The 24,545-nt window shown below is 49.3% G+C and overlaps 2 protein-coding genes across 5 annotated transcripts in view; one reads left to right on the plus strand and one right to left on the minus strand.

Annotated features, from left to right (window-relative positions):
* SEPTIN2 (septin 2) overlaps window positions 1–24,545 on the minus strand; it is a 124,352-nt gene that overhangs the window by 67,802 nt on the left and 32,005 nt on the right. The gene's annotated exons all lie outside the window — the stretch shown is intronic.
* HDLBP (high density lipoprotein binding protein) overlaps window positions 1–24,545 on the plus strand; it is a 71,869-nt gene that overhangs the window by 33,966 nt on the left and 13,358 nt on the right. For all 4 annotated transcript variants that reach the window (XM_025888423.2, XM_025888441.2, XM_073888838.1 and 1 more), the window contains exons 2-17: window positions 1,040–1,104; window positions 2,327–2,438; window positions 3,901–4,058; window positions 5,287–5,502; window positions 10,882–11,088; window positions 11,172–11,387; window positions 11,929–12,135; window positions 12,271–12,378; window positions 13,631–13,735; window positions 14,078–14,156; window positions 17,473–17,612; window positions 18,857–18,961; window positions 19,088–19,201; window positions 20,043–20,129; window positions 20,294–20,425; window positions 23,990–24,208. In XM_025888423.2, the coding sequence (XP_025744208.1) occupies window positions 2,363–2,438; window positions 3,901–4,058; window positions 5,287–5,502; window positions 10,882–11,088; window positions 11,172–11,387; window positions 11,929–12,135; window positions 12,271–12,378; window positions 13,631–13,735; window positions 14,078–14,156; window positions 17,473–17,612; window positions 18,857–18,961; window positions 19,088–19,201; window positions 20,043–20,129; window positions 20,294–20,425; window positions 23,990–24,208 (2,169 nt within the window). In that variant the 5' untranslated portion in view covers window positions 1,040–1,104; window positions 2,327–2,362. The remainder of the gene's footprint in view (window positions 1–1,039; window positions 1,105–2,326; window positions 2,439–3,900; window positions 4,059–5,286; window positions 5,503–10,881; window positions 11,089–11,171; window positions 11,388–11,928; window positions 12,136–12,270; window positions 12,379–13,630; window positions 13,736–14,077; window positions 14,157–17,472; window positions 17,613–18,856; window positions 18,962–19,087; window positions 19,202–20,042; window positions 20,130–20,293; window positions 20,426–23,989; window positions 24,209–24,545) is intronic.

Genomic DNA, 24,545 nt, shown 5'->3' on the forward strand with positions numbered 1-24,545 from the left:
TGACTCAAACCCTGCATTTAGAGATTTTTTTTTTTTTTTTAAGTCCTGAAATGCTGCTGGACAATGAGACCCTCTTAAATCCAGAGTCTACTGGTACACCCCTGATTGCCACGAACTGTCTTCCTAGCTTCTGAATTACGCGTCTTATGGACAAGAATTTGGGGATGTTATTCTCCAGTTAGTAGGTGTTCTTATTACTGTTGTCGATTCTCCCATCTTGGACACCTACCTTACCCCTATCATAAAGTCCACCTCATTGCACTCTACTGAGTGTGTGTGGTGTTTGTGTAAAGTGGCAGGTAACCCTGCCTGGAAGCCTCCCTATCCCAAAGTCCCCAAGGCAAGATGACCCACACCCTCTTACTTCACAGAGTAGTTCTTGGTCCTCCTCAGATGGCCTTTGAAGGTTCCTTCCAACCCTGCTATTTTATGGCCCGGTTTCTAAATCTCCCGTGTATTAGAAGGGACCAAAGGACTTTTACAGGATAACAGCGAGAACAAAGTAACTACAAAACACACAGCGAGCTCATAAAGACAGTAGCTCTCAGTCACCCTGCAGAGCTCAGGAGCCCCAGGAGCCCCCAAGGTCTGCATTCTATTCTGCATCATAGCACAGTCTCACAGAATCTTTTTCCTTGTGGCTCAGCAGTCAGAGATTAAGAGTACAGGAGAAATTACTCAACCATGCAGGAGAACCAACCATCAATTTTGTAAGCATTTTACTTCAAAATGGTTAAATTTAAAAGTTTTGACATTAAGGGATCAGTCCCTCAGGTCCAGGGAAAAGTTTCCCTCTTAAAGTTCTGGATGGTTTAGATTTTACTGTGATAGGTTTTGTTTGAAGCTAATAGCCTGGGGACAGAGCTTCCTTTTTTTCCCCCAAGAAACTTGTCTAAATATTAGTATTAGTACGCAAAGTGTAGATAACATTTTGCCCTCTTCTGGTTGGGAGGTAAAAGGATCTGAGTTATAGGATGCAGATAAGTTAACTTCTCTCTGGTTTTTTTCTTGTTCACCCTCCCTTTCTGTCCCACACCAGCAAAAACTGGCAGGCTGACAGAGGCGGCCTCAGGACGGACTCTCTGGCTACTGACCGTTTTGCTGGTAAGTGTGACTGTCTTTTCTGAAGGTTTCTTGCCTCTGGGCTGCATGTGTACCTTCTTTCGTTATGTTTCATTCTTAAGTTTCTAGTGGCTCAGAGAGACTTGCTGTAACAACAAGAGCCATGTCCACGTGTGCCCTTCAGACGTGTTATCTGGCCTCCACCTAGTTTGAAGCCTTTTCTCTCTCAAATGTGAATTATGTTTGTTCAGGATTCTGAGTTTGGATCTTGCTTCTCTTGAGGACTGCAGAGCTTCATTTTCTTGAACTTGGGAAGAGATCTTACTGAGCTGTGAAAATTATGCAAAAACTCACTCTTAATACATCACTTAGCTGTTTTAATACTTTTTTGTCATGGTGTAGAAAAAGATACTTGGCAACTCATGGTGTGAAAAGAGTGGGTTCTTCCTCATCGCAGTAGCATGGAGCTCACCTAGAGTTGAAGGGAGGAAGCAAATACCTCTGCCTGAATGAGCCCGAGTCCCACTGAGTACCCTGGCACTCAGGAGTGGGGTCCGGAGGCAGAGATTGCTTGGTTCCTTCCCTGAACCAAGGAACTGTGTGCCCTTGGGCCAGGTTCCACCTGCTCTGAGTCCCCTCTGACCCCTGAGAGCTAGGACATAGGAGATGTCAGCACATGTCAGAGGTACTTAAACTGCCAGCTTCTTGCTGTTACATTGTTGCCAGGGAGCTCTGAGAGACTGCTCTTTGAGCCCCTGGGCCCTTGGGCATGGCCAGGCTGTGTGGTGCGCTGGGCCTTGCTGCCCGTGCCCACGGTGCCCACCATCCTTGCAGAGGTGGGCTGATTGCTTCTTGTAGCGGCTGTCCTGTGGTGTATTTTATAGGCATCAGGAGGCATGTGGATGAACAGACTAAGAACATGACAGAGATAGCTGTTAGGAGAACCTTCCAGAGGTTGATCTGCAGGCTGTCTCTGCAGCCCCAAGACATTGTGGGACTGGAGCTCTCAGCTGGAGCCTCTGGCTCCTCACTTAGAGGATAACCTTTGAGGGGAGAGTTGTCCAAGGACCCTCCTTCACTTGTGTTTTTCCTTTCATTATTTGCTGAAAGTTTGGGTATCATCTTATCTCGGAGGTTGTCACAAGTGAAGAAAATGGTGTGGTTTGCTGGTGAAACAGAATTAAACCTTTGGCTAAAACTCTAAGCCTAACAGTTTGGCTGTGCCTTGACTCTCTTCTCTCTGACTCACTCCCTCCCGCTTCAGTGGCTCACCGGATTGTGCGTAGGCGCGAGATCAACCATGAGCTCCGTTGCAGTTTTGACCCAGGAGAGCTTTGCTGAACACCGAAGTGGGCTGGTTCCGCAACAGATCAAAGGTGACCGCCCTTTTGTGCTCATCTTCTCACTTTGAGACACCGCTCCTTCCAAATCTTTGTCAAACCTTATGGCCTTTGAGAAGCGCCTTCTGGGACTGTAGCTTTGGGGGTGAGCCTGGGCTCCCACTTCTTACCTGCTCTGTTTCTCACTGCCGGCGCGGCCCTTGTGTGCGGGGTGGAACTGGGCAGGAGTGACAGATATTTCTGGATCCAAAAGGTTTGAAGTGTGGGCCACTTTCTGGAAAGCCAGTGATTTTGATCGTTGGTAATTAAAATGAGATTCTTTTTCAAAATTGCTGTTCCCCAGTTGTGCTGAACTAAAATCCTTCAAAATCCTGGTATGTGTTTACAAAAACAGGGTAACTTGATTTGAATGTTAAATTTTCATCTGTAATCTTTCAACTGTAAGTAGATTGTATAAAATTTTCAGGTGAAAGAGTAGGTTAACAATTGTGAGTTCTTAAGTTTAATTAAAATTAAAAATGTACTTTGTCAGTCACATTGGCTGTGTTTTAAGTGCTCGTTTCTAGGGCAGTGGAGACCCAAATACTGCAGAGTGCCTGTGGGGCTGACTGTGTTCTACCTGATGCAGCAGCCCTGTAGAGTCTGCATTTCTAGATGAGGAAAGCAAGGCTCTGACAGGCTCCAGCTGCTTGTCAGCACTGAGTCTTTATTGGCGTCCCGGGATGGCACAGCCACGCGGCTAGAAGTGGTGAACCCCGAGTTGGACACAGGCCTGTCTGATTCCAAAGGTCATCTCCTGCTCTGTGTGCACATCCATTCACAGTGGTTTTTATTGGGCCCTGCCATTGCCGGGGCATTTGGGGTGATCCGAAAACAGTCACACTCCTGTTTTCATGGAGCTGTGGTTAACGGGACAAAAACGTGAATGATGAGGGCATTGTGGGGGATGGAAGCGATTAATGCTCTGGGGCCTGGTTTCCACAAGGCTTGTTGCTCCTTTGAAGGGGCGGCGGGGGTCAGAGATGGCAGCTCCCGCAAGGGTTATCCTCAGTACCGTGCGCTGCAGTGGGAAATCGGCTGGCGTCTGCCTCACATGCAGTGCTGAGCAACAGCATTATTTTGTTCTGCAAATTTAAGGGCTGGTTATGTGCCAGGCATTGTCATCGTTGTGATTTTTTCAAGCACAGTATCAGAAGGGTCTGGGGCTTAAATTCTTCGTGGAAAGGCCTGTTTCCAAGGAGGGGTGGGACACCCGGTCGCTGAACTGACCGCTCACAGGGGAGGCTACCTCTCCAGTCCTCATGCCGAACCTGAGGGCGCGCTGGGCCTGGGGACCGCCTGGGGCGCTTTCCCATCACTGAATGAAGGGTTGGGGGGGCAGGGTGTCACTCAAGCAGTTAATGTTTCCCTTCTTTCTTGACATTAAAACTCTCCAAGTGTTTTTTTGTTTAATGTTGAAAGCACTGTACTTCCTTTTAATCTATGTTGGCTCATCCAGTTGCTACTTTAAATTCAGAAGAGGAGAGTGACCCTCCAACCTACAAAGATGCCTTTCCTCCACTCCCGGAGAAATCAGCTTGCTTGGAAAACGCCCAGGAGCCTGCTGGCGCCTGGAGTAACAAGATCCGGCCCATCAAAGCTTCTGTCATCACTCAGGTAGAAACTCCATTCTTTCTTTACCGGCTCCTCCAAGTAGGAAGTGGTAGTATCTGATGGAACGGGTTTTGAACACACAAATGAGCGTGCTTTGGGCTTTCACAGTATATCTGCCCCCACTCCTGGGGAAGCTGTGCTCCTGCTCCCTGTATAGTCCCGGTGTGCAGAAGGAACAGGTCCCATTGGTTCTTCAGCCCACTGCTACCCAGTCTCTGCTCCCAGCTGCTGAACGTGGCTTTCCACATCCCCAGCCCCAACAAGAACTTGTCTGTCTTCTTTGCCTTCTCTCCCTCCGTGTCAAAGCAAGTCTTCTCCTCTTGGCGTGCGCGACCCCGTTTTCTTGGCTTTCTTTGAGCTCATTACCCTGTCTCTCTGCTACCTAAACGTGGGATATTGGCAGGCAAAAGCACTTCCTCTCTGTGTGAACTCGTGTGTTGGGTCATGGTTGCTTATTACTTACCAACCATGTGCTGAGAAGTCCCTTCCCTGAACCTGAGACTCCTAACTAATTGCATCCTGGATCTTTCCATCTTTCTGGTGGCTATCCGAGATGGGACTGGTGTCTCCTCAGTCTTCCTGATCTTGTTACCCGAACCACGTTCTACTTAGGGGTTCAGACCCAAGACCGGGAGTCATTTTGGTTCCTCCTGGTTCCACCCTTGCCTCTGCTCACTCCTTCTCCAGAAAGCAGCTAAAGTGAAGCTGAGTCATCAGTCGGCGTGCATCCTTCTGCCTGAACTCTGCTTCGTTGCCTTCTCCTCTTGCTGCACAGTGGGCAGAGGGATGCGGCCCCTTCCTTTCTCCTGCTTGGACTGCACCCCTCTGTGCTCATGGTGCCCCCCTGCCTGCCCCTTTTCATTGCCCTCACTGTTTGCTCTTGCTCATCTCTGAGCGTGGTTGTTCTCAGTGTCTCCCTGTCCCCCAGCCCCTCTCCCCTCCCTGTCTGTTTTCTCCGTGGCAGTCTCCCCCCCCTGATGTTTCCTTGCTGTCCGTTTGTGTCAGGGAGTTGTTCTCTTCACTGGAGCTCCAGCCTGCTGCCCTTGGGGGCTTTCTGCCTGCCTCCCCACCCCTGTCTCTCGGGCCTTGGAGCTGGGGCAGGGAGAGGAGTGGGGTTACTTAGGAATGAAGGAACTCAGGCCCCTTACTCTGTATGTTCAGTGCCTAGACACTTACACACCCTCCCATCTCTTGATCTCTTCCCCTTCCCTTTTGGACCTTTCCTGAGCAGGTGTTCCATGTACCCCTGGAAGAGAGAAAATACAAGGACATGAACCAGTTTGGAGAAGGTGAACAAGCAAAAATCTGCTTGGAGATCATGCAGAGGACCGGTGCCCATCTGGAGCTGTCTCTCGCCAAAGACCAGGGCCTCTCCATCATGGTGTCAGGGAAGCTGGACGCCGTCATGAAAGCCCGGAAGGACATTGTCGCCAGACTGCAGACTCAGGTGGGTATTGCCAGCCTAGTCCTCCTGAATGGGTGTGTGCCCCAGCCCTGTGCCACTGCGCCAACAGATACAACTCCGGCTCCATCAGAGCCTCCCCGCCCCCCACCTCCCCCCAGGGCAGCAGGTCCAGAGTTCAGAGGTAGGGCAGCAACCTTGGGAGCCTCCTTGCATTTTTAGCTGAAAAAACACTAAATCAGTGACAGAAGGGGGGGACAGCTACCGTTTTTGCTATTTGGGTGAAGAGTGAAAGATAAAGGCTTGTCCCAGAGGTTGAGACACTCAAAGCAGCCAGGCTTGCTGGATGGTAGAGTGAGGACACCACCACAGGTCACTGGTTCCCAGGGCGGGCCTCCAGAGTCAGCACATTGCTGTTTAAATACACATGTCCAGGTCCTATCTTGGGAGAGTACAGTTCAAATGTTGTTTGCTTTAAACCAGTTCCTATAGTCCTTAGCAGTCTGATAGCACTACTTGGAATTTACTGGGGAACTGTTGTAATAAATAAGTAAACTTGTGATGCATTTCTCCACACACAGCATCACTTAAAGATCAAGGTAAACGCAGAGAATTTTATTAAAATGTCTTATAACGGGTGCCTGGGTGGCGAGGTCAATTGAGCATCCGACTCTTTTTTTTTTTTTCCAAGATTTTATTTATTTGAGAGGGAATGAGAGAGAGCACAAGAGGGAAGAGGGTCAGAGGGAGAAGCAGACTCCCTGCTGAGCAAGGAGCCCGATGTAGGACTCGATCCCGGGACCCCAGGATCATGACCTGAGCCGAAGGCAGTCGCTTAACCAACTGAGCCACTCAGGCGCCCTGAGCATCCGACTCTTGATTTTAGCTCAGGACATGATCTCAGGGTCATAAGATCAAGCCCCATGTTGGGTTCTGTGGTTGGCACAGAGTCTGCTTGGGATTCTCTCTCCCTCTCCCTCTGCCCCTCCCCTGGCACACGCATGCGTGTTCTCTCTCTCTTTCAAATAACTTTTTTTAAAGTTAAAAAAATGTCTCATAACAGATACAGCTTTAGACCCAGCTCTTGTCTTTACTTAGAAATGGGGGTCCAGGGGTGCCTGTCTGGCTCAGTCAATAGAATACAACTCTTGATCTTGGAGTTGTAAGTTCGAGCCCTACATTGGGTAGAGATTACTTAAAAATATAATCTTTTTTTTAAAAAAATAGATAGGGGTCCGCCCCACCTGACACTGATCATCTGTGAGCTCATTGGGGAGCTAGCTCCAGAATGTGGTGGCTAGAAGATGGGGCACTGTGGGGCAGGAGCCAGGGGCTCAGCAGGGAGGAGAGGATTTGCCCTGGGCTGTCCAAGCTCGCTCTCACTCGGCCATACGGGGCCTAGGGACAATCCCCAAACCCCCCACCCCAACTAGCTTCAGGGAATGAAATCATTAAGTGTAGGCACTTGAAAATGTTGTGTGTCAGTTGCTTCATATTGTGGCTGGTGCATAGTAAGCTCTCAGGCTTTTGCTTTTACTAGTTGGTGAATGTTTGAGTATTTTGTGATTAAGAACTCGGCAGGGAGGGAGACCTGAACCACTCCACTCCACTCCTCTCCCCACCCCCCACCCTCACCGCCATTACTTTAAAGGAAATCGCAAATATGTTATTCACTGGCAAGTAATTCAGTGTGCCCCCGCCCTTTTTTTTTTTAAGATTTTTATTTATTTGAGAGAGATCACAGAGGGAGAGGGAGAAGCAGACTCCCCGCTGAGCAGGGAGTCCAGTTGTGGGGCTCCATCCCAGGACCCTGGGATCATGACCTGAGCCAAAGGCAGACGCTCAACCAACTGAGCCACCCAGGTGCCCCTGTTTTTGTTTTTGGTTTTTTTTAGTATAATTTACTAGGCTGTTAACTCATTAAAATTAATAGTAATTTCTGGAAATATCCATACTCAACCCCGTCTATTTATGGACTCCTGTTATCTCTAGATGTCTTTCTGAGTCTCCTTGTTTAAATCAGCATCCAAACCAGGCCTGCCTGCTGTGCGTTTTGGGCTCACGCCCTCTTTCATTCCTTGGCAGTGCCCTCCCCTCCTTCTCTTAATGCTTTGTTTTTTTGGGACAAGCAGGTGTTTCTTAGTCTCACTGTCCATCACTATTTCCTATAAACTGGTGGTTACATCCTGGGGCTTGGTTACTTTCACGTTCAGCTTACTTGTCTGGCAAGAAAACATGTGTCGTTGCTGTTGATTCCCAGATGGATCACTAGACTCGGGAGTCTTCAGCACATCATCCATTAATAAAGTTCCTGCCGATGACGGTGTGGGTGGCTGCTTTCTATCCCCCCCCCCCGCCCCACAGTAGTTGTGTTCTTGGGAAGAACTTTACTCTGCTGGTTGCGCAGTGTGGAGACTGCGTTGGCGCTCTGGCATCTCCAGTGGGGATCCATGAGTCTCTCTGTGTCATTATGAACTTCTGATGTGTTGATGAGTTGTTAGGGTGAAATTGCATCATCTTTGGACAGTGGGACCCCTTTCAGGTTGGCACCATGCAGCTTTCTGGGGTGACCATTCACGTCCACCATTTACTGATCTCTAACATGGAGAGTTGCGGGCTGACCTAACATCAGCTCTTAATCCAGGAACTCTTCACCTTTTTAGTAAGACATTGCATGAGTTCAAACTGATGATTCTAATGAAGAGAAGACGAAAGATGATGGAGTTTTAAAATCACTAGAAGGAATGTATGCTCTCATCTTGAGATATAGTTAGGTTGGTACAAAGTCAGAGCTTTGTAATAAGGTTCAGTCTGCACCCTGTTCCTCCCTCCCCTGCCAGCTGGCCATTCATGGTCTTTGATGGACCTTTCCCTTGTTCAGGTTTGAGAGTAGAAGCAGAAGATCACTTGCCATAAGAACCCTGTTTTGCACCTTGTTTTTTCCTGCATAGTTTCTGAAGGTGTCTGCATATCAGCAGATAGTGGCTCTGCTCCTTTCTTTGTACAGCTGTGAGATGCTCTTTGGGTGCGCTGTAATTCAGTCAAGCATTCCTGGTGATGGGCATTTGAGTGCCTTCCTGACTTTTCTGTTACAAATCGTGTCGCAATAAAAACCTTGTGTATATGGGATTTCCTCTTTCACCCGGTGTGTCTCAAGATCCATTTCCTAGCAGTGAGATAGCTGGGTCAGAGGGCAGCACATAGGTAATTTTGCAGTAGCTGTAAGCCCTGTCTCTCAGGTGCTGGGCATTATCTGCATTCCCACAGGCCTCCACCACAGCCTGGCCACGCCCATCAAAGGCTTGGGCTTTTGTCAGTCTGGAAAGTAGCTGAGTGTACTTTTAATTTGGATTTTTCAGATGAACGAGATTGAGTGTCTTTTTAATATCTAAGGGCCGTTTGCATTTTGTTCTGTGCACTGTCTTTTCTTTGGCCTCTTCTATCAAGTTAGAGTTGTCCGTCTTGCTCAGTGTAGTAGGGTCCTTAAAAACCCTCTACCTTACAGACCATGTTTCCCACTTTGTGATTTGTTTTTTGAGCTTAGTGTGTTTTGCTATGTGACTTTTTATTTTAGTGCAGTCAAATTTCATTATTCTTTTTGTTCTTTTGCGTCCTTCTTAGGAAAATTTGCTTCACTTCTAGGCTGTAAGAAACCTAACCTTTTCTCTGGTGCCGGGAAGGGGGGCTCTTCCGTTTCAGTTCCTGATGAGTTTGGGATTTCTCGTGAACAGTGCGAGGTGCAGACCCACTTCCGTCCTTCTCCAGATGTTTGTTAGGTTGCCAACACCAGCTTTAAGAGTTTTCCCCCAGTGATTTGATTGGGTGTTTTATGAGGTCCTAAATTTTCATGTTAACTCGGTTCTTTGCGTGGGCTTTCAGATTCAGCATGTTGATCTCCCTCTCTGTGTACTAGTGTTCTGTTCTCATGGTAGTGGTGTTATACTTATATCTAGTACAGTTGTCACCACCCCTCCTGTACTGTCCTTTTTCAGGATTTCCCTGCCCCATTCGTTTTCGTTCTGTGCAAAGCAAACTCTATAATCTACTTTTTGCTCAGAATGGCATTGGATCTTTTAGGGAGTGTTGTGGTTTCTAATGCACATACCCCACCTCTCTTGTTGGATTGTGTCTAGCTACTTTGTCTCTCTCTTTTTTTTTTTTTCCTGTTGGAATGGCCCTTCTTTCCCATTACATCTTCTAATCTGTTCTGTTAAAGTTGTTGATGCTGGATTCTGATTTTCTTCTCCCTGTTACAGATGTCAAAAAGTGTTAAAAGTTGTGGGTTCCCGGGGTTCCCGGGGGCGCAGGCCTGTGTTCTTCCTTGTCCCATCATCATCCCATCTTTGTGCCTCCTTTGCTTCCTTGGGTCTCCTTCCGTGAGGCCACGCTCCCATGGGGGTCCAGCCTCAGCGGGTGCTCCCCTGAAGCACAGCTCCAAGTACAGGCTGAGCTGGGTGTGTAGGTTTTGTCGTGTTAAAAAAAAAATAATTTTTATTTTCTTGCACATTTTTAATCATGAATAGATTAAAATTTTGTGGAGGCGATCACTTGATTTTTTTCTCATGTGTACATTTCCTAATATTGAACCACTTTCAGAGTAAACATTATTCGAACAGGATTGAGTTATGGTCTGTCTTTCTGCGCTAGTTTATTGCCTCTGTGACACAATTTAACATTTTTGGTTGGAATGTTAAGTGGTCTGCCATAAACTTGTATCCCTGGCTGGCCTGTGAGTCTCTGCTACACCGGTGTTGGGATCGCTGACACTTGGCTTTTTTAAGTCTTCTCGGCATTCCTTTTTGTACAGAGTCTGGAAGGCTAGGTGCCTCTGTCGTCCTCCTTGCTCTCTGTGACTTCAGGAAGTTGCTTGATTTCTAGCAGTTGGACTCACTGGTTGTGAAGGCTTTGGATTATTTCTATTTTATTTCCTCAAGACAAGTTGTCTATTTTAAACTGGTTGTAAAAGAGATAGAATAGTTTATTACCGGACATAGGGTTCATGTCTGGGGGAAAAGAAAAATAGCCTGGGCCTCTGGTTAGTCAGTATGTATGTGCTTTCCTATCATGTCCTAGGATGGTGTTAGCAATCATCAAAGTGGAAAACAAGACAGCATTCTTGAATATTCCTTTTCTTGTGGTGGCTTACTGGGCTGAGATGTTGGACAAATAATTACTTCTAAATGATTATGACAGCTGAAGGTGTGACATGGGGCCTTGGGAATGTATTGCTTTTGAACTTTTCCTAGCCTTGGGGTCAGGGTAAGCTTCCCCAAGAACGTGATGTTTAACTTGAGACTGTTCTGAGGGATGGGTTGGGGGCTGGCTAGGCAAGAATGGCATTTCAGCGAGAGAGAATATCGTGGAGAAATAGGCTTTTTCATAACCTTAAAAACATTGTTTCCTTTGGTTCTCTTCCTATTGTAGGCCTCAGCGACTGTAGCCATTCCCAAAGAACACCACCGCTTTGTTATTGGCAAAAATGGAGAGAAACTGCAAGACTTGGAGCTCAAAACTGCAACCAAAATCCAGATCCCACGCCCAGATGACGCCAGCAATCAGATCAGGATCACCGGTACCAAAGAAGGCATTGAGAAAGCGCGCCATGAAGTTCTGCTCATCTCTGCTGAGCAGGTGGGGTCAACTGAGGGCCTGGGGTGTGTGTACTGGCCTCAGCCCCAGAGCTGTGCCCTTACGGTGTGTCCTGTCCTTTCCAGGACAAACGTGCTGTCGAGAGGCTGGAAGTGGAGAAGGCGTTCCACCCCTTCATCGCCGGGCCTTATAACCGACTCGTTGGTGAGATCATGCAGGAGACAGGGACACGCATCAACATCCCCCCACCCAGTGTCAACCGGACAGAAATCGTCTTCACAGGAGAGAAGGAGCAGTTGGCTCAGGCTGTGGCTCGCATCAAGAAGATTTACGAGGAAAAGGTAGCGGTTGGGAAGAGCATGCAGGGACTGTCACGTGGAGGTGTGGCTGAAGCCTAGCCCTACCCCTTTCCTCTTGTGCCCAACCGAGTTCAGTTTCCAGTCAGTTAGGAGGTGGGACTGTTCGGCAGGGAAAGAGTGGACAGAGCTCTGAGTTCTGGGCTGCAGCAGGGCTGCATGCAGCACCGGAGCTGGTCGTGTCTCTGAGATAGCGGTTAGCTGTTAGTTCACCCTGGCAGACCGTGAGGTCTGAACCTCGTTCTTTGAGGTGTGGAGGGAACTTGGGGTCTTCACCTCTTTGAAGTTGCTGTCTTCACTCTGGGTGGGACTTAAATTCTCAGGTGATTCTTAGGAGGAGAAAACCCAGTTCTCCTTGCTCAGTGGAGTTTTGGGGGTGGGCTGTTGCCCGTCTTCACTTGCTAGGGCTCACAGAGTGTAGTCTGGGGCTCTGGTCTTGCTCCCTCCCTTTTTGGTGACAGCGTTCTGTCCCCGCCTGTTCCTCCCGGGCCCTTCGCTCTGATGCCCTTACGGTGCTCTTCCTTAGAAAAAGAAGACCACAACCATCGCCGTGGAGGTGAAGAAATCCCAGCACAAATATGTCATCGGGCCAAAGGGCAATTCCTTACAGGAGATCCTGGAAAGAACAGGAGTTTCTGTGGAGATCCCACCGTCAGACAGCATCTCGGAGACTGTGATACTTCGAGGCGAGCCCGAAAAGCTAGGGCAGGCACTGACTGAAGTCTATGCCAAGGTAACTGCCTTCAGGAGTAGGGCCGGCCTCCCGAATTGCGTTTCCGGGGCCCCGGGAGCAGGGACTGTGCTGGCGGGGAGCAGGAGCATGGAGCCAGGACTGCACAGCCCACCACTCTCCTTCCTGGTTTCCTAGGCCAACAGTTTTACTGTGTCGTCCGTGTCTGCTCCTTCCTGGCTTCACCGGTTCATTATCGGCAAGAAAGGGCAGAATCTGGCCAAAATCACTCAGCAGATGCCCAAGGTGAGGAGGTGTTGGGAATTTGTTACTCCAGGTTCTTCTTGATTTTGTTCTCCCATTTCTGACATTTGTTTTCTTGCTGTTTATTCTGGGGATGGCCCTGAAGATCGTGGCACACTTTGTGTGTGACAGTTTCAACTGTTAGCTGAGGAAGAGCAAAATAAATTTTTAAAAATCTCTCTTGTCATTCTTTTGATCTTTTTAATCAGAGACTGTGTGTATTGCTGGGTTTCATGACCACCTTAGCAGACGTCTCCCTTGTCTGTCACGGCACAGTAACTTCCCCACAGTTCTGTGTGTGCTCTCAGAAGAGCAGACGTGTGCACAGCGCGTGTGAAGTGTGGAGTGACGGCCTCTCTGTGCTTTCCATCTCTGTCCTTGACATCTTCCCACTTTGCCAGAGACCACCGCAGCTCCCAGTGAACGCCCACAGGATGGCCTGCCAGGGAGATCACATCCACCGTACTGTCGTCCTTTTCACACTTGGTTTCCAATGACTTCTTAGTCCTTTTGCTTTCCTAGCCTCTGAGCCCTGGTTCACGCAGATGCAGTGGCTTCATCGGGCTGCTCTCACTTGCTGCCCTTGTCCCACGTTGCCTTCTTGCCTGGTGTGTTGTAAATGAGGACAGGGCTGGCCTTGCCTGTGGACCACCTTTGGGCTGCTGTACATGAGTTAAAATTCCATCCCTGATATTTGTCTCATTCCTTACTCGAGCAAAGAAGAGTGGGCCTGGGGGCGCCTGGGTGGCTCAGTCAGTTGAGTGTCCGACTCTAGATTTCAGCTCAGGTCATGATCTCAGGGTCATGGGATCGAGCCCCTCATTGGGCTCCATGCTGAGCTGTTTTAAGATTCTCTCTCTTTCTCTCCCTCTGCCCCCCCCCCACAGTTATGCACATGCAGATGCACACGGTCTCTCTCTCTCAAAAATTAGAAGAAGAGCTGGCCCGTAACAGTGGAAGTGACACGGGGGATGGGGGACAGGTGGTGCTGATGTGCTTTCAGTCCATGGTTTTGCTGTTAGAGGCACATCGTGGAGGACATCACAGTTCCCATATCTGGTGAAGGGAGGAGGATTAGACCAGAGTAACGGGTGTCCCCCAGGTGTCCCGTTCAGCGTTCCGGGGGGTCTGTGGACATGCCTTTATATAAAGCGGTTGGGATTGGCCGCTGCCTCAGCAAAGCACCCATGGGTTCTGAGGGCACTGCTGCTGTGCTGTCTCAAGGTCGCTCTCTTTCCTGATTCTGCTGTGGTAGGTGCACATCGAGTTCACAGAGGGTGAGGACAAGATCACCCTGGAAGGCCCCACAGAGGATGTAAACGTGGCCCAGGAACAGATTGAAGCCATGGTCAAAGACTTGGTAAGGTGGCCCTTTGCACGTTCTCAGTGCTCCTGACGCCGGGGCATAGCCGGAGTGTCATTGCTTGCCTGTCACACATCACGTGGGTGGCTGGGCCTGGGGACTCCAGGGTGAGTGCTGGGCTCTGAGACAGAAGCTGGCAAAGTCCAGGAGGGTCACGGATAGAAGGGCCTTTCAGGGGGGCCCAAGGGCCATCTTGGAACAGTGACTGATGGTAGAGTTCCAGGAAAAGGCAACGGCCGCCAGCTTGTGGACCAGGGTTGTGGTTGCGTGTCTGGGACTGTGGCACATGCTAGGGCCTTGATAGTCTGTCTCTGGACCCGTTCTGTCCTCCCTCTGCAGATGAACCGGATGGACTACGTGGAGATCAACGTGGACCACAAGTTCCACAGACACCTCATCGGGAAGAGCGGGTCCAATAGTGAGTGGGGCTGGCAGCGCCGAGGGTGACCGTGGAGGGAGAGGGTCCGCTTCGGACTGGGCGTCCTTGTCTTCTCCCTGGGCTGTGGTTGCTCTGGAGGCCTGGGACCTTGACCAGCCTGGCTGGCCAGAGGCCACGGTGGAGGTGCGCCCGAGCTCAGTGGACGACATCCCTGGTTTGCAGTCTTCATGGAGTCACTGCTGCACCGTCCCCTGGGGTGGCGCCCTGAGGAGTGGGGAAGATCAGGCCTCACGTGCATGTCTTCTGGTGTGGGGAGGGGTCATCTGGGCACGTAGTGACACTGCTGCCCACGCAAGCTCTGCCAGACAAGGAGGGTGGGCGCGGTTTGCAGAAAGTGTGCTGAGTGAGTGCTCTGCCCAGATGGAGAGCGTTTTCTAAAACCCCACCCTTGGGCCCAGCTTACCTGTGAGGCCACCCCACACATCACAGTGTGCTCCCCTGTCCCTGTGTCTGAGCTGCAGTGGAAGGCGAGGGCAGAGCATGGCCCAGCGGGGGTCCTTCCCGAGGTTGCCCGGAACCCACCTATATAGACAGGGTGCCCTGTGAGTGTGTCCTCTTCCGTTTTTGCCCGATGTAGTCCAGTTTTTGTTTGTAGTGAGTGTAAGCTCATCAGCTCTGCTGTATTTGGTGTAGTCTTGTGTTCCCAGGGACTTCACACAATGGTAGCGAGAGTCCACGGACACAGAGTCCACCGGAGCTTTCAGCGGTGCCTCCTTGCACGCACTGCTCAAACCATGCACACTCTGTAACTTGCTTTTGTTGTTTTGTTTTGATTAATAGTACAGTGTCTTGTTTAAAGAACATAAGGAAGTGTGGTTCTGACATTCATTTCCGGTGTCTGCTCCATTAGGAGTATGAGGCCACCAGGGTGGTTCACGTTATGTCTGTCCTGTTTCTGGTTTCATTCCTTCCCCTGCTTTTCTTTCCTGATCTGAAGTCTCCTGCCCGGCTTCTGAGTCCTTGGCTCTGGTTGTGTCTGCATGTGCTCACGACACTCCTCGGTGACCCCTACAGAGCTTGGGGCAAGTGCTGGTCTTGTTTCGTGGGACAAGGCCTCTCCAGGGTGTGGGGGCATGGGTCTCTAACTGCAGACACTGGGCTCTGTCCAAAGAAGGTGACAGAACTCCATATGTTTTGCAAAGACAGTGAAAGCAATCGATTTGGGTCTGAGCTGATGGCGGACTTTCTCTAAGCAGCATTGTGGCCTCCATGGAGCCCTAAGGTGGTCATTGGGCTGCCCTTGTTTTTAGTTACTGTAAAGCCTTCTGATTTTTAGTGGTTTCTATTTTTGGTTTTTTGAGAGTAATTTTGTGACCTGACAACAGTGGTTCAGTTCCCAAACTTGTTTCCACATTAGAAACCCCAGGGATCTCTATCAGTGGAACAGAATAGAGACCCCAGAAATGAATCCTCAACCATATGGCCAACTAATCTTCGACAAAGCAGGAAGGAATATCCAACGGGACTCAAAATGGATGAAAGATCTAAATGTGAGACAGGAATCCCTCAAAATCCTAGAGGAGAACACAGGCATCAACCTGTGACCTCAGCCGTAGCTACTTCTTGCTAGACACATCTCTAAAGGCAAGGGAAGCAAGGGCAAAAATGAACTGTTGGGACTTCATCAAGATAAAAAGCTTCTGCACAGCAAGGGAAGAGTCGACAAAACCAAAAGACAACTGACAGAATGGGAGAAGATAATTTGCAAATGACCTATCAGATAAAGGGCTAGTATCCAAAATCTATAAAGAACTTGTCAAACCCAACACCCAAAGAACAAATAATCCGGTCAAGAAATATGAACAGACGTTTCTCCAAAGAAGTTATCCAGATGGCCGGGGCACCTGGGTGGCTCAGTCGGTTAAGCGTTTGCCTTCGGCTCAGGTCATGATCCCAGGGTCCTGAGATCGAGCCCACATCGGGCTCCCTGCTTAGTGGGGAGTCTGCCTCTCCCTTACTCTCCGCCTTGGCCCCCACTTGGGCTCACGCTCTACCTCTCTCCCTCAAATAAGATCTTAAAAAAAAGAGATCTACAAATGGCCAACAGACACGTGAAAAAATGCTCAGCATCATGTGGTATCAGGGAAATACAAATCAGAACCACAATGAGTTACCACCTCATACCAGTCAGAGCAAGTGTTGACGAGGTTGTCGAGGAAGGGGAACCTTCTTACACCGTTGGTGGGAATGCAAGCTGGTGTAGCCACTCTGGAAAACGGTATGGAGGTTCCTCAGAAAGTTGAAAATAGAGCTACCCTATGACCCAGCAATTGCACTACTGGGTATTTATCCCAAAGTTACAAATGTAGAGAAAAGAAGGAGCACATGCACCCCAATGTTTATAGCAGCAGTGTCTACAATAGTCAAACTGGGGAAGGAGCCCAGATGTCCATCGACAGATGAATGGATAAAGAAGATGTGGTATATATACACAATGGAATGCTACTCAGCTGTCAAAAAAATGAAATCTTGCCATTAGCAGCGATGTGGATGGAACTAGAGAGTGTTATGCTAAGTGAAATAAATCAGAGAAAGATAGTTATCATATGATTTTACTCATGTGGAATTTAAGAAACAAGACAGAATCTTAGGGGAAGGGAGGGAAAATAAAATGACAAAATCAGAGGAGACAAATCATAAGAGACTCTTAATCTCAGGAAACAAACTGAAGGTTGCTGGAGGGGAGGGGGTGGGGGGAAGGGGTAACTGGGTGATGGGCATGAAGGAGGGCACGGGATGGAATGAGCACTGGGTGTTAAATAAGACAGTCACTGAACTCTCTCTCTGAAATTAATAATACACTATATGTTAATTGAATTTAAATTTTAAAAAGCTTTCGAATACTTCAAGACACTTTTGGTGAAAATAGTAGTTATCAATTGTCACAGAATAATTGTGTCAACTTCATAGTTTAGTAAACTATCATTCTCCAAATGATCAATCAATATATGAGTCAGAGATCCAAAGTAAAAAAAAAAAGAAACAGCTGTGATCTTTCAAGTATTCTAAAGCCCCAGCCATACCCCAGACCAGCTGAGCCTCATCCACTGTGAGGCCCCAGCTGTCAGTCGCGGGATGCTGTCAGGACGATGCTGGCGTGCCTGATGCAGGTGGAGACCATAATCAGCTCATATGAGAGAACGGAGAATCTTGCTTTGGCGGCCTAATCACCCTCTTTGCTTGTGGGGTGACTGATGAGGTTATTGGGACTTTGGCCCCGTTCTGCCAGGCTGTAGTCATTGGTGGAACTTGGTAGATTTTGAGTCCAAAATGTGTTTCCTTTTGTATTTTTAAGTAAACAGAATCAAAGACCAGTACAAGGTGTCCGTACGCATCCCTCCTGACAGTGAGAAGAGCAACCTGATTCGCATTGAGGGGGACCCACAGGGTGTGCAGCAGGCCAAGCGGGAGCTGCTGGAGCTCGCCTCTCGGATGGTAAGACCTGTGGGCAGGTCCTGTGTCTGGGGAGCAGCGTATTTTCTCCCGCAGTTCTGCAGTGGCTCTGACTTGCTGGGGCCCAGGCCCTGTATGAGGGAGGCTCTGGGGCTCTGCAGCTGGGTCTTCAGCCTTGGCCAAACCCGTGTCTGTGATGCTTGAGGGACCAGTTCTTAAAAGCACCCAGGTGATTCCCACATGGAGCTCAGGTTGAAAATTCTTGCTCTGTGGTTGTGTGCAACTCTGGGGGTTGGAGGGTGGGGGCATGGGTCCTGTTCCCTGGGCTAAGCTCCTGGCACTGGTGTGTTTTTCTGGGTTGTGTGTGTCAGACGCAGGTAACCATGCAGCAGTGATTCTCCATTTTGGCTGCATGTAGGGGTCCCTGGGGTGCCTTTCAGAATCCAGAGGAGTTACCTACTGTGTGAGTGATCGTACCTTAGCACAGATACTTGCAGAACGTCAGGAAAGCCTCAGGCAGGGCAGTGCATGTGCCTCACTGGGGAAGGGAGCAAGCCCCCCATGTCTGCTGGCACTGGTTCCCAAGCCTGGAGCCTCGCCTCAGAGGCCCGCTTTTGACAGTAGACAATCCCTTGTCATTCCCTTGTCCTCAGCTGCAAGCCAGCGCATGCGGCCTCCCGGTGTTCCCTGGCCATCCCTGAGCTCCTGTCTGGCCAGGGCCCCTTGGTCTGGGGTGTCTTGTGCCTGTGTTGGACTCCTAAACCCTTGTTTCGTTTTAAACCTGGTGCCAGTCTGATCTAGAATCTCCCTTGAGTTCTTTCAGGTGCCTGCCTGGTTGTATGTTTTCCTTTATTCTGGCTCTGCTGCTGCTTTTGTATTTCTTGTGACATTTTAGTGAAACCTGGAGGAGGGTGGGAACCACGCAGGTTCGTTATTCTCTTAGTGACCCACACGGGGCAGTGGTCAGGAAGGATCGCTGCCTGTCCTGCAGACTGTTAGGCCTCCTGGTCTCTTGTTCTGGTCAGCACAGAAGCACTGAGTGAACTGCTTTGGTGACTAAGGCTACTTGCAGTACCACTTTCAGTTGAAGAGTCCCTGCTCAGTTGTTGAATTGTACTTCCCTCCGGAGAACAACACCCAGCCTGTGTTGTTGGAGAGAGCAGGTGTCCTCTAGTGGGTGCTCTCTCCTGGCTGGGGACTCCCAGGGGTGCCACAGGGCACTGCTGGGCTCCCTGGGCTCCCGGAGCCTCCTGCTGTAATGTCATCTACTTGAATCGTGCTTTTAGGAAAACGAGCGCACCAAGGATCTGATTATTGAGCAGAGGTTCCATCGCACAATCATTGGGCAGAAGGGTGAACGGATCCGTGAAATTCGTGACAAATTCCCAGAGGTAAAGGTTTCCCAGTGGCATTCTTCAGCCCCCTTGGAGTGATTGATTGGCACTTAGAGATACTGAGTATTTTAGAATCCAGTCCTTAGCAGTAACTGAACTTGAATTTGTGATGATTTGTTCCAGGTTATCATCAACTTTCCAGACCCAGCACAAAAAAGTGATATTGTTCAACTCAGAGGGCCCAAGAATGAGGTGGAAAAATGCACAAAATACATGCAGAAGATGGTGGCAGATCTGGTAGGAGGATGTTTCCCATCCTTGGTTGTGATAGTGCTGCCGGTGGCAGAGAGACCTGGGGGGGGGGGGGGGCGCGTATCCCATCAGAACCCCTGCTGCAGGGGGCACACTCAGGCCCTGGCTTGGTCTGCCGTCGACGGAGGGGCGCCGACAACTCTTAGGACTTCAGTGTTCCGTGGAATTCAGGTGGGGTGCCAGGCTCCTTGTTCCCTTGAGGGATCTTCAGATATCTGGATAAGCTGTCCCATCCAGTGAGGAGAGAGATTTGCACAGGCAGTATGGGGAGCCATTTATTGATTGTCTATTTTCTTAAGAAGCTGGAATGGGAGCCGGCAGTTTTGAAAGTGGTGGGGGTGGTTATTGATGGGAAGGCTGCAGATGGGCTCGTGCTTTCTGTAGTTTCTCATGGGGCTTGGACCGAGCTCACCACTGCCTCAGATTGCTGGTGGGTGCGTTCCCAGCACTGAGCTTGTTCACACTGCCGTGGCGTGGTGGGGTTTGTGTGTTCTGGGCTTACTTCTCTCAGCCTGGTGGCCAGGGACTCCCTCCTACCCAGAATTGCTTCTGGATTACGGACCTTGCACTGAACAGGTGGCAGGTTCTTTGGGGAGCCACTTTTTATCAAGGTGGCTTTGCATCAGTTGACAGTGGCATGCCAGGTTAGCTTATTGTTGGGTAAGTTATCCCTCCATCTAAAGGTCAGAGGTCCTAGTGGGAGATGAACAGGATCCAATTGTGTGTTTCTAATAGCGAATCCTGTCATTTCATACTCCCTCACGGATGAGGGGACACGTCACTGTCCAGCATGATGGCTAATGGTGCCACCTCTTTTGTTTTTAAGGTGGAAAATAGCTATTCAATTTCTGTTCCGATCTTCAAACAATTTCACAAGAACATCATTGGGAAAGGAGGCGCAAACATTAAAAAGGTGACCGGCCAGCTTGTCCCCTGAATCTTGGCTCCCCTCGGCCTGCTCCCAAAGCCAGGTTCCATTCTGGCTTACAGTTGAAGGAGGGAGCCTTACTTTCCAGCCCTGGGCTCCAAGTGTCTCAACTGGGAAGTCAATTCTTATGGTCCCCTGTCTTCTGGTAGATTCGGGAAGAAAGCAACACTAAGATCGACCTTCCAGCAGAGAATAGCAATTCAGAGACCATTATCATCACAGGCAAGCGAGCCAACTGTGAGGCCGCCCGGAGCCGCATCCTGTCCATCCAGAAAGACCTGGTAATGGGGTGTTGTGTGACAGGGCGTGTGCCGGGCTCCCCGTCATCCGGTCTCATCAGCTCTCCCCGTAGCAGGGCGGGCCCGTGGCCGGCCTCCCGCCACACGCCTGGGGCCGTGCTTACCACTAGACCTGAGCAGTAGCACTGGATTTGAGTGCTTGGAAATCATCCTGTCCCGAAGGCATAACAATCAATTTTTTTTTTTCAATTTTTGAAAAATAACATGTAAGAAACTTCATGTTTCAAGTATTCAGTTTGATAAGTTTTGACCTATGTTGTATACGCATGGAACCTCTGTACTCAGGGTAATGAGCATATCCAGCACCCCGGGGATGTCCTCGTACCCCCTTTCAGCACCTCCGTCCCGCCAACCCCACCCCCACTCTGCCTGTCCAGCCCTTCATCTGCTTTCAGCCACGGGGGATTGTCGAGTTTCCTTTGTCCTCGTACAAAAGAAATCATGGTGTTTGCTCTCGCAGCTCGAGCTCTTCTCACGTGGAGCAGCTATGTTGAGATGCATCTGTGTTGTCCTGTGTGTCATTCGGTTTTGTTTCTTTCCTGGGTGATAGGTCCCTGCATGCACAAATCATGTTCCTTTTCGCCTAAGATTTGTAGCTTTTCTTTCAAGAGGTTTTTATTTTATCTAGGTTGTCAAGGTTTTTAGCATAAAGTTTTTCATAATATTGTCATACTGTGCTTTCACTGTGCTGGTGTCTCATGTTCCTGATATGTGTAATTTGTGTCATTATAGAATTACCATCTTTTACCCTTGGTAGTAGTCTTTGCTCTGAAATCTAGTTTTTCTCATTAAAGTGGGTTTTTTTTTTTTTTTTTTTAAGATTTTATTTATTTGACACAGAGAAAGACAGCGAGAGAGGGAACACAAGCAGGGGGAGTGGGAGAGGGAGAAGCAGGCTTCCCGCTGAGCAGGGAGCCCGATGCGGGGCTCGATCCCAGGACCCCGGGAGCATGACCTGAGCCGAAGGCAGACGCTTAACCAGCTGAGCCACCCAGGCGCCCCTAAAGTGGGTTTCTTTTAGACAGCTTTTTTTATTCAGTCTTAAGGATTTTATTTACTTATTTATTAGAGTGAGTGGGGGGAGGAGCCCTGTGGGAGAAGGACAAGCGGACCCCACGCCCAGTGCAGAGCCCTACGCGGGGCTCAGGCTCCCGACCCCACGCCCAGTGCAGAGCCCTACGCGGGCCTCAGGCTCCCGACCCCGAGCTCAGGACCTGAGCTGAAACCAAGACTCAGACCTTAACCAGCTGAGCCACCCAGACGCCCCAGTATCTGCCTTTTAAATGGAGATTCTTACATTTAATTACATTAGTAAATCTGTGTATCATGTACTATGTTACATATTTTATTACATCTATTTAGTAAGTGTGATTAAATATAAACTTTAATTTTTAGAATTGTGGAAAGTACACGTAACAAAATTTACCACCTGCGTGTGCGACCCTGGGCATCAGCTGTGTGGCTGTCCCCATCATTGTCTTCAGCACTTTCCCATCTCCCCAAATAGAAGCTGCACCTGCAAACCCCTCTCCAGCCCCTCCCCAGCCCCTGGTCATGGTGGTTTTACAGAGGTGTCCTGCATTTGTTTTCTGTTTGCCCCATCTATTTTGTTCCCTTTTTCTGCCTGCTTTTGGATTTAATATATAATTTTTTTACTCTTCTCAAATCCTTTTTGGCTTATTGGATATAACTTTTATTTTTGTGGTTGTTTTAGGGTTTTTAGTGTACATCCTCCACTTAGGCCCTGTCTCTAAGTGACTTTGTGCTCCTTGCAGTGCAGCTTGAGAAGCTGCGAACCCCCGTTTATCACCCAAGTCTCCGTGTCCATGTCCCCAGCCCCACAACACGGCACTGTTTCACACTGGCTTCTTGCACTCGGTGTTAGTAAGTCGGGTCAGTGCAGTCAGAGTGTGTTTAGTTCTGTAAGGAAGTGCCAGACCATCTTCCAGCGAGGCTGAGCCTTTCTGTGTTCCCAGAAGCAGACCTCAGGCCAGAGGTGTTCTTTCAGGACTTAGGACTTTGCTTCAGGGCCTTCCCAGTGTTTCTGAGGACACATCTGAGGTCGTCCTTGGCTTTCCTCCTCTGCACAGACTTTCTCTGGCTGTATTTAGGATTGTCACAAGGTCAGGAAGCCTTATGAAAGTTACCATGTGTTTGGGCGTCCTTTTCTTCATGTTGGTTAGAGTTCATTGAGCTTCTTGGATGCAAAGACTTTAGCGTTGTCAAATTTGGAAAACCTGGGGTCCTTATTGATTGATTGATTTTTTTAGAAAGCATGCGCGTGAGCAAAGGGAGAGGGAGAGAGAATCTCAAGCACACTCCCTGCTGAGCGCAGAGCCTGTGGGGCTCTATCTCACAACCCCGAGATCATGACCTGAGCCAAAACCAAGAGTCGGAGGCTCGACTGACTCAGCCCCCCAGGCGCCCCTGGAGTCATTATTATTAAGTAGTTCTTCCTGTCCTTCCCGTCGGGGACTCCAGTTACTTGGGGCTAGGCCGGCTGGAGGTGGTCCTGTGGTTTACGGTTATGTTGTTTATTTGGGTGAAAAGGAGAAGTGGTATTTTTCCTCATTAGTTTCTTTGAATTCATTAATTTTCTGCAATGTCTAATCTGCCTGTAATCCCATCTAATGTATTTTTCATTTCAGACATTTTCACCTGTAGAAGTTCAGGGTGGAATATTTCGTTTTTACACATGACACGCTCAGTGTTCCTTTGGGTTTTTTTTTTTACTATGCATGCAGTCGTGAAAATGCCTGTTATGTTCTTGACCCACTGGTTCTAATATCTGTGTCACTTCTGGACTGTTTTCTGTTCTTTCCTCACTGAGTGATTTTTCTTGTTTCTTTGAATGTCTGGTATTTTTTCGTTGGATGCCAGAAATTAGGATGTCTACTTGGGTGGATGCTGGTTATTTTTGCATTCCTATAAATGTCTTTGAGCTTTGCTAAGGTACTTTGGAGTACTTGGCTCCTTTTTGGACTTGCTCTTAAGACACACGAGGTGGTGTCACAGCAGTGCCTGGTCTGGGGTGTTCCTTCCCACTCCTGAGGTGAGGCCTCCCTGCACCCAGTGTCCCATAGTGTAGGCAGTACTGTGCACTGCTGTCCCTCCACCCCGGTGCCGTCAGCGTGGGAGCAAACTCCAGTTCACGCAGCTTCCACCAGTCCTGCTCTGCCCAGTCTGTCAGCTCTGTGTCCTCAACACAGGGTCTCAGCCAGGGGACCATCATCATGCTCACCTGGCTTGTCTCCTGTCTCCAGTGTCTTGAACACCATTGTTTCTCACGGGAGGTAAATCTGGGCCTTGTTGTCTCACCTTGACTGGAGGCAGGGTTTTAATAGGAAAGGCTGATGATCCATGGGCATCTCAGTTGTGTCTCTGCTTAATGGTGTGATGTGGAGACTTTCCTTCTATGCTGTGTGAGCTGCTTCCCCCACCTCAGCCCCCCCCCAACATGTCCCCACAAGCACAAGGGCTCCAGCCCCCTCTGCAATGGGCGTGCTGCCGTGTGTCCCACACCTCACAGACTGTGTGTCATTTCAGGCCAATATAGCCGAGCTGGAGGTCTCGATTCCTGCCAAGCTGCACAACTCCCTCATTGGCACAAAGGGCCGCTTGATCCGCTCCATCATGGAGGAGTGCGGCGGGGTGCACATTCACTTCCCGGTGGAGGGCTCAGGGAGTGACACTGTTGTCATCAGGGGCCCTGCCTTGGATGTGGAGAAGGCCAAGAAGCAGCTCCTGCACCTGGCCGAGGAGAAGGTAAGCTTCACGCCCGGGAGTGACGGCGCTGTGTCTCCCCTCTTGCTAGAAATCCTTGCCCCGTTGTTGTGGCAGGTCAGAAAATTGCTTCAGACACCTTTTTGTGTCTTTGATTTTGCTGCTGCTGAACAAAGGGCCTTGGCAGGTCAAAAGCCTACTTATACAATACAGAAAATTTGCTGTTTGGCTTATTGGTTTGGGGGTTTTTGGTTTTGTTTTGTTTTGTTTTAAGACTTGATTTCTTTGAGATTGAGCACAAGCAGGGGGAGTGGCAGAGGGAAAGAAAGAAGCAGGCTCCCTGCAGCCTGACATGGGGCACAAACCCTTGACCCCAGGA

The sequence above is a fragment of the Callorhinus ursinus genome, unplaced genomic scaffold (genome assembly GCF_003265705.2).
Source record: "Callorhinus ursinus isolate GAN/ISIS: 27379988/994484 unplaced genomic scaffold, GSC_fseal_2.0 scaffold96, whole genome shotgun sequence".
Classification (NCBI taxonomy): Eukaryota; Metazoa; Chordata; class Mammalia; order Carnivora; family Otariidae; genus Callorhinus; species Callorhinus ursinus.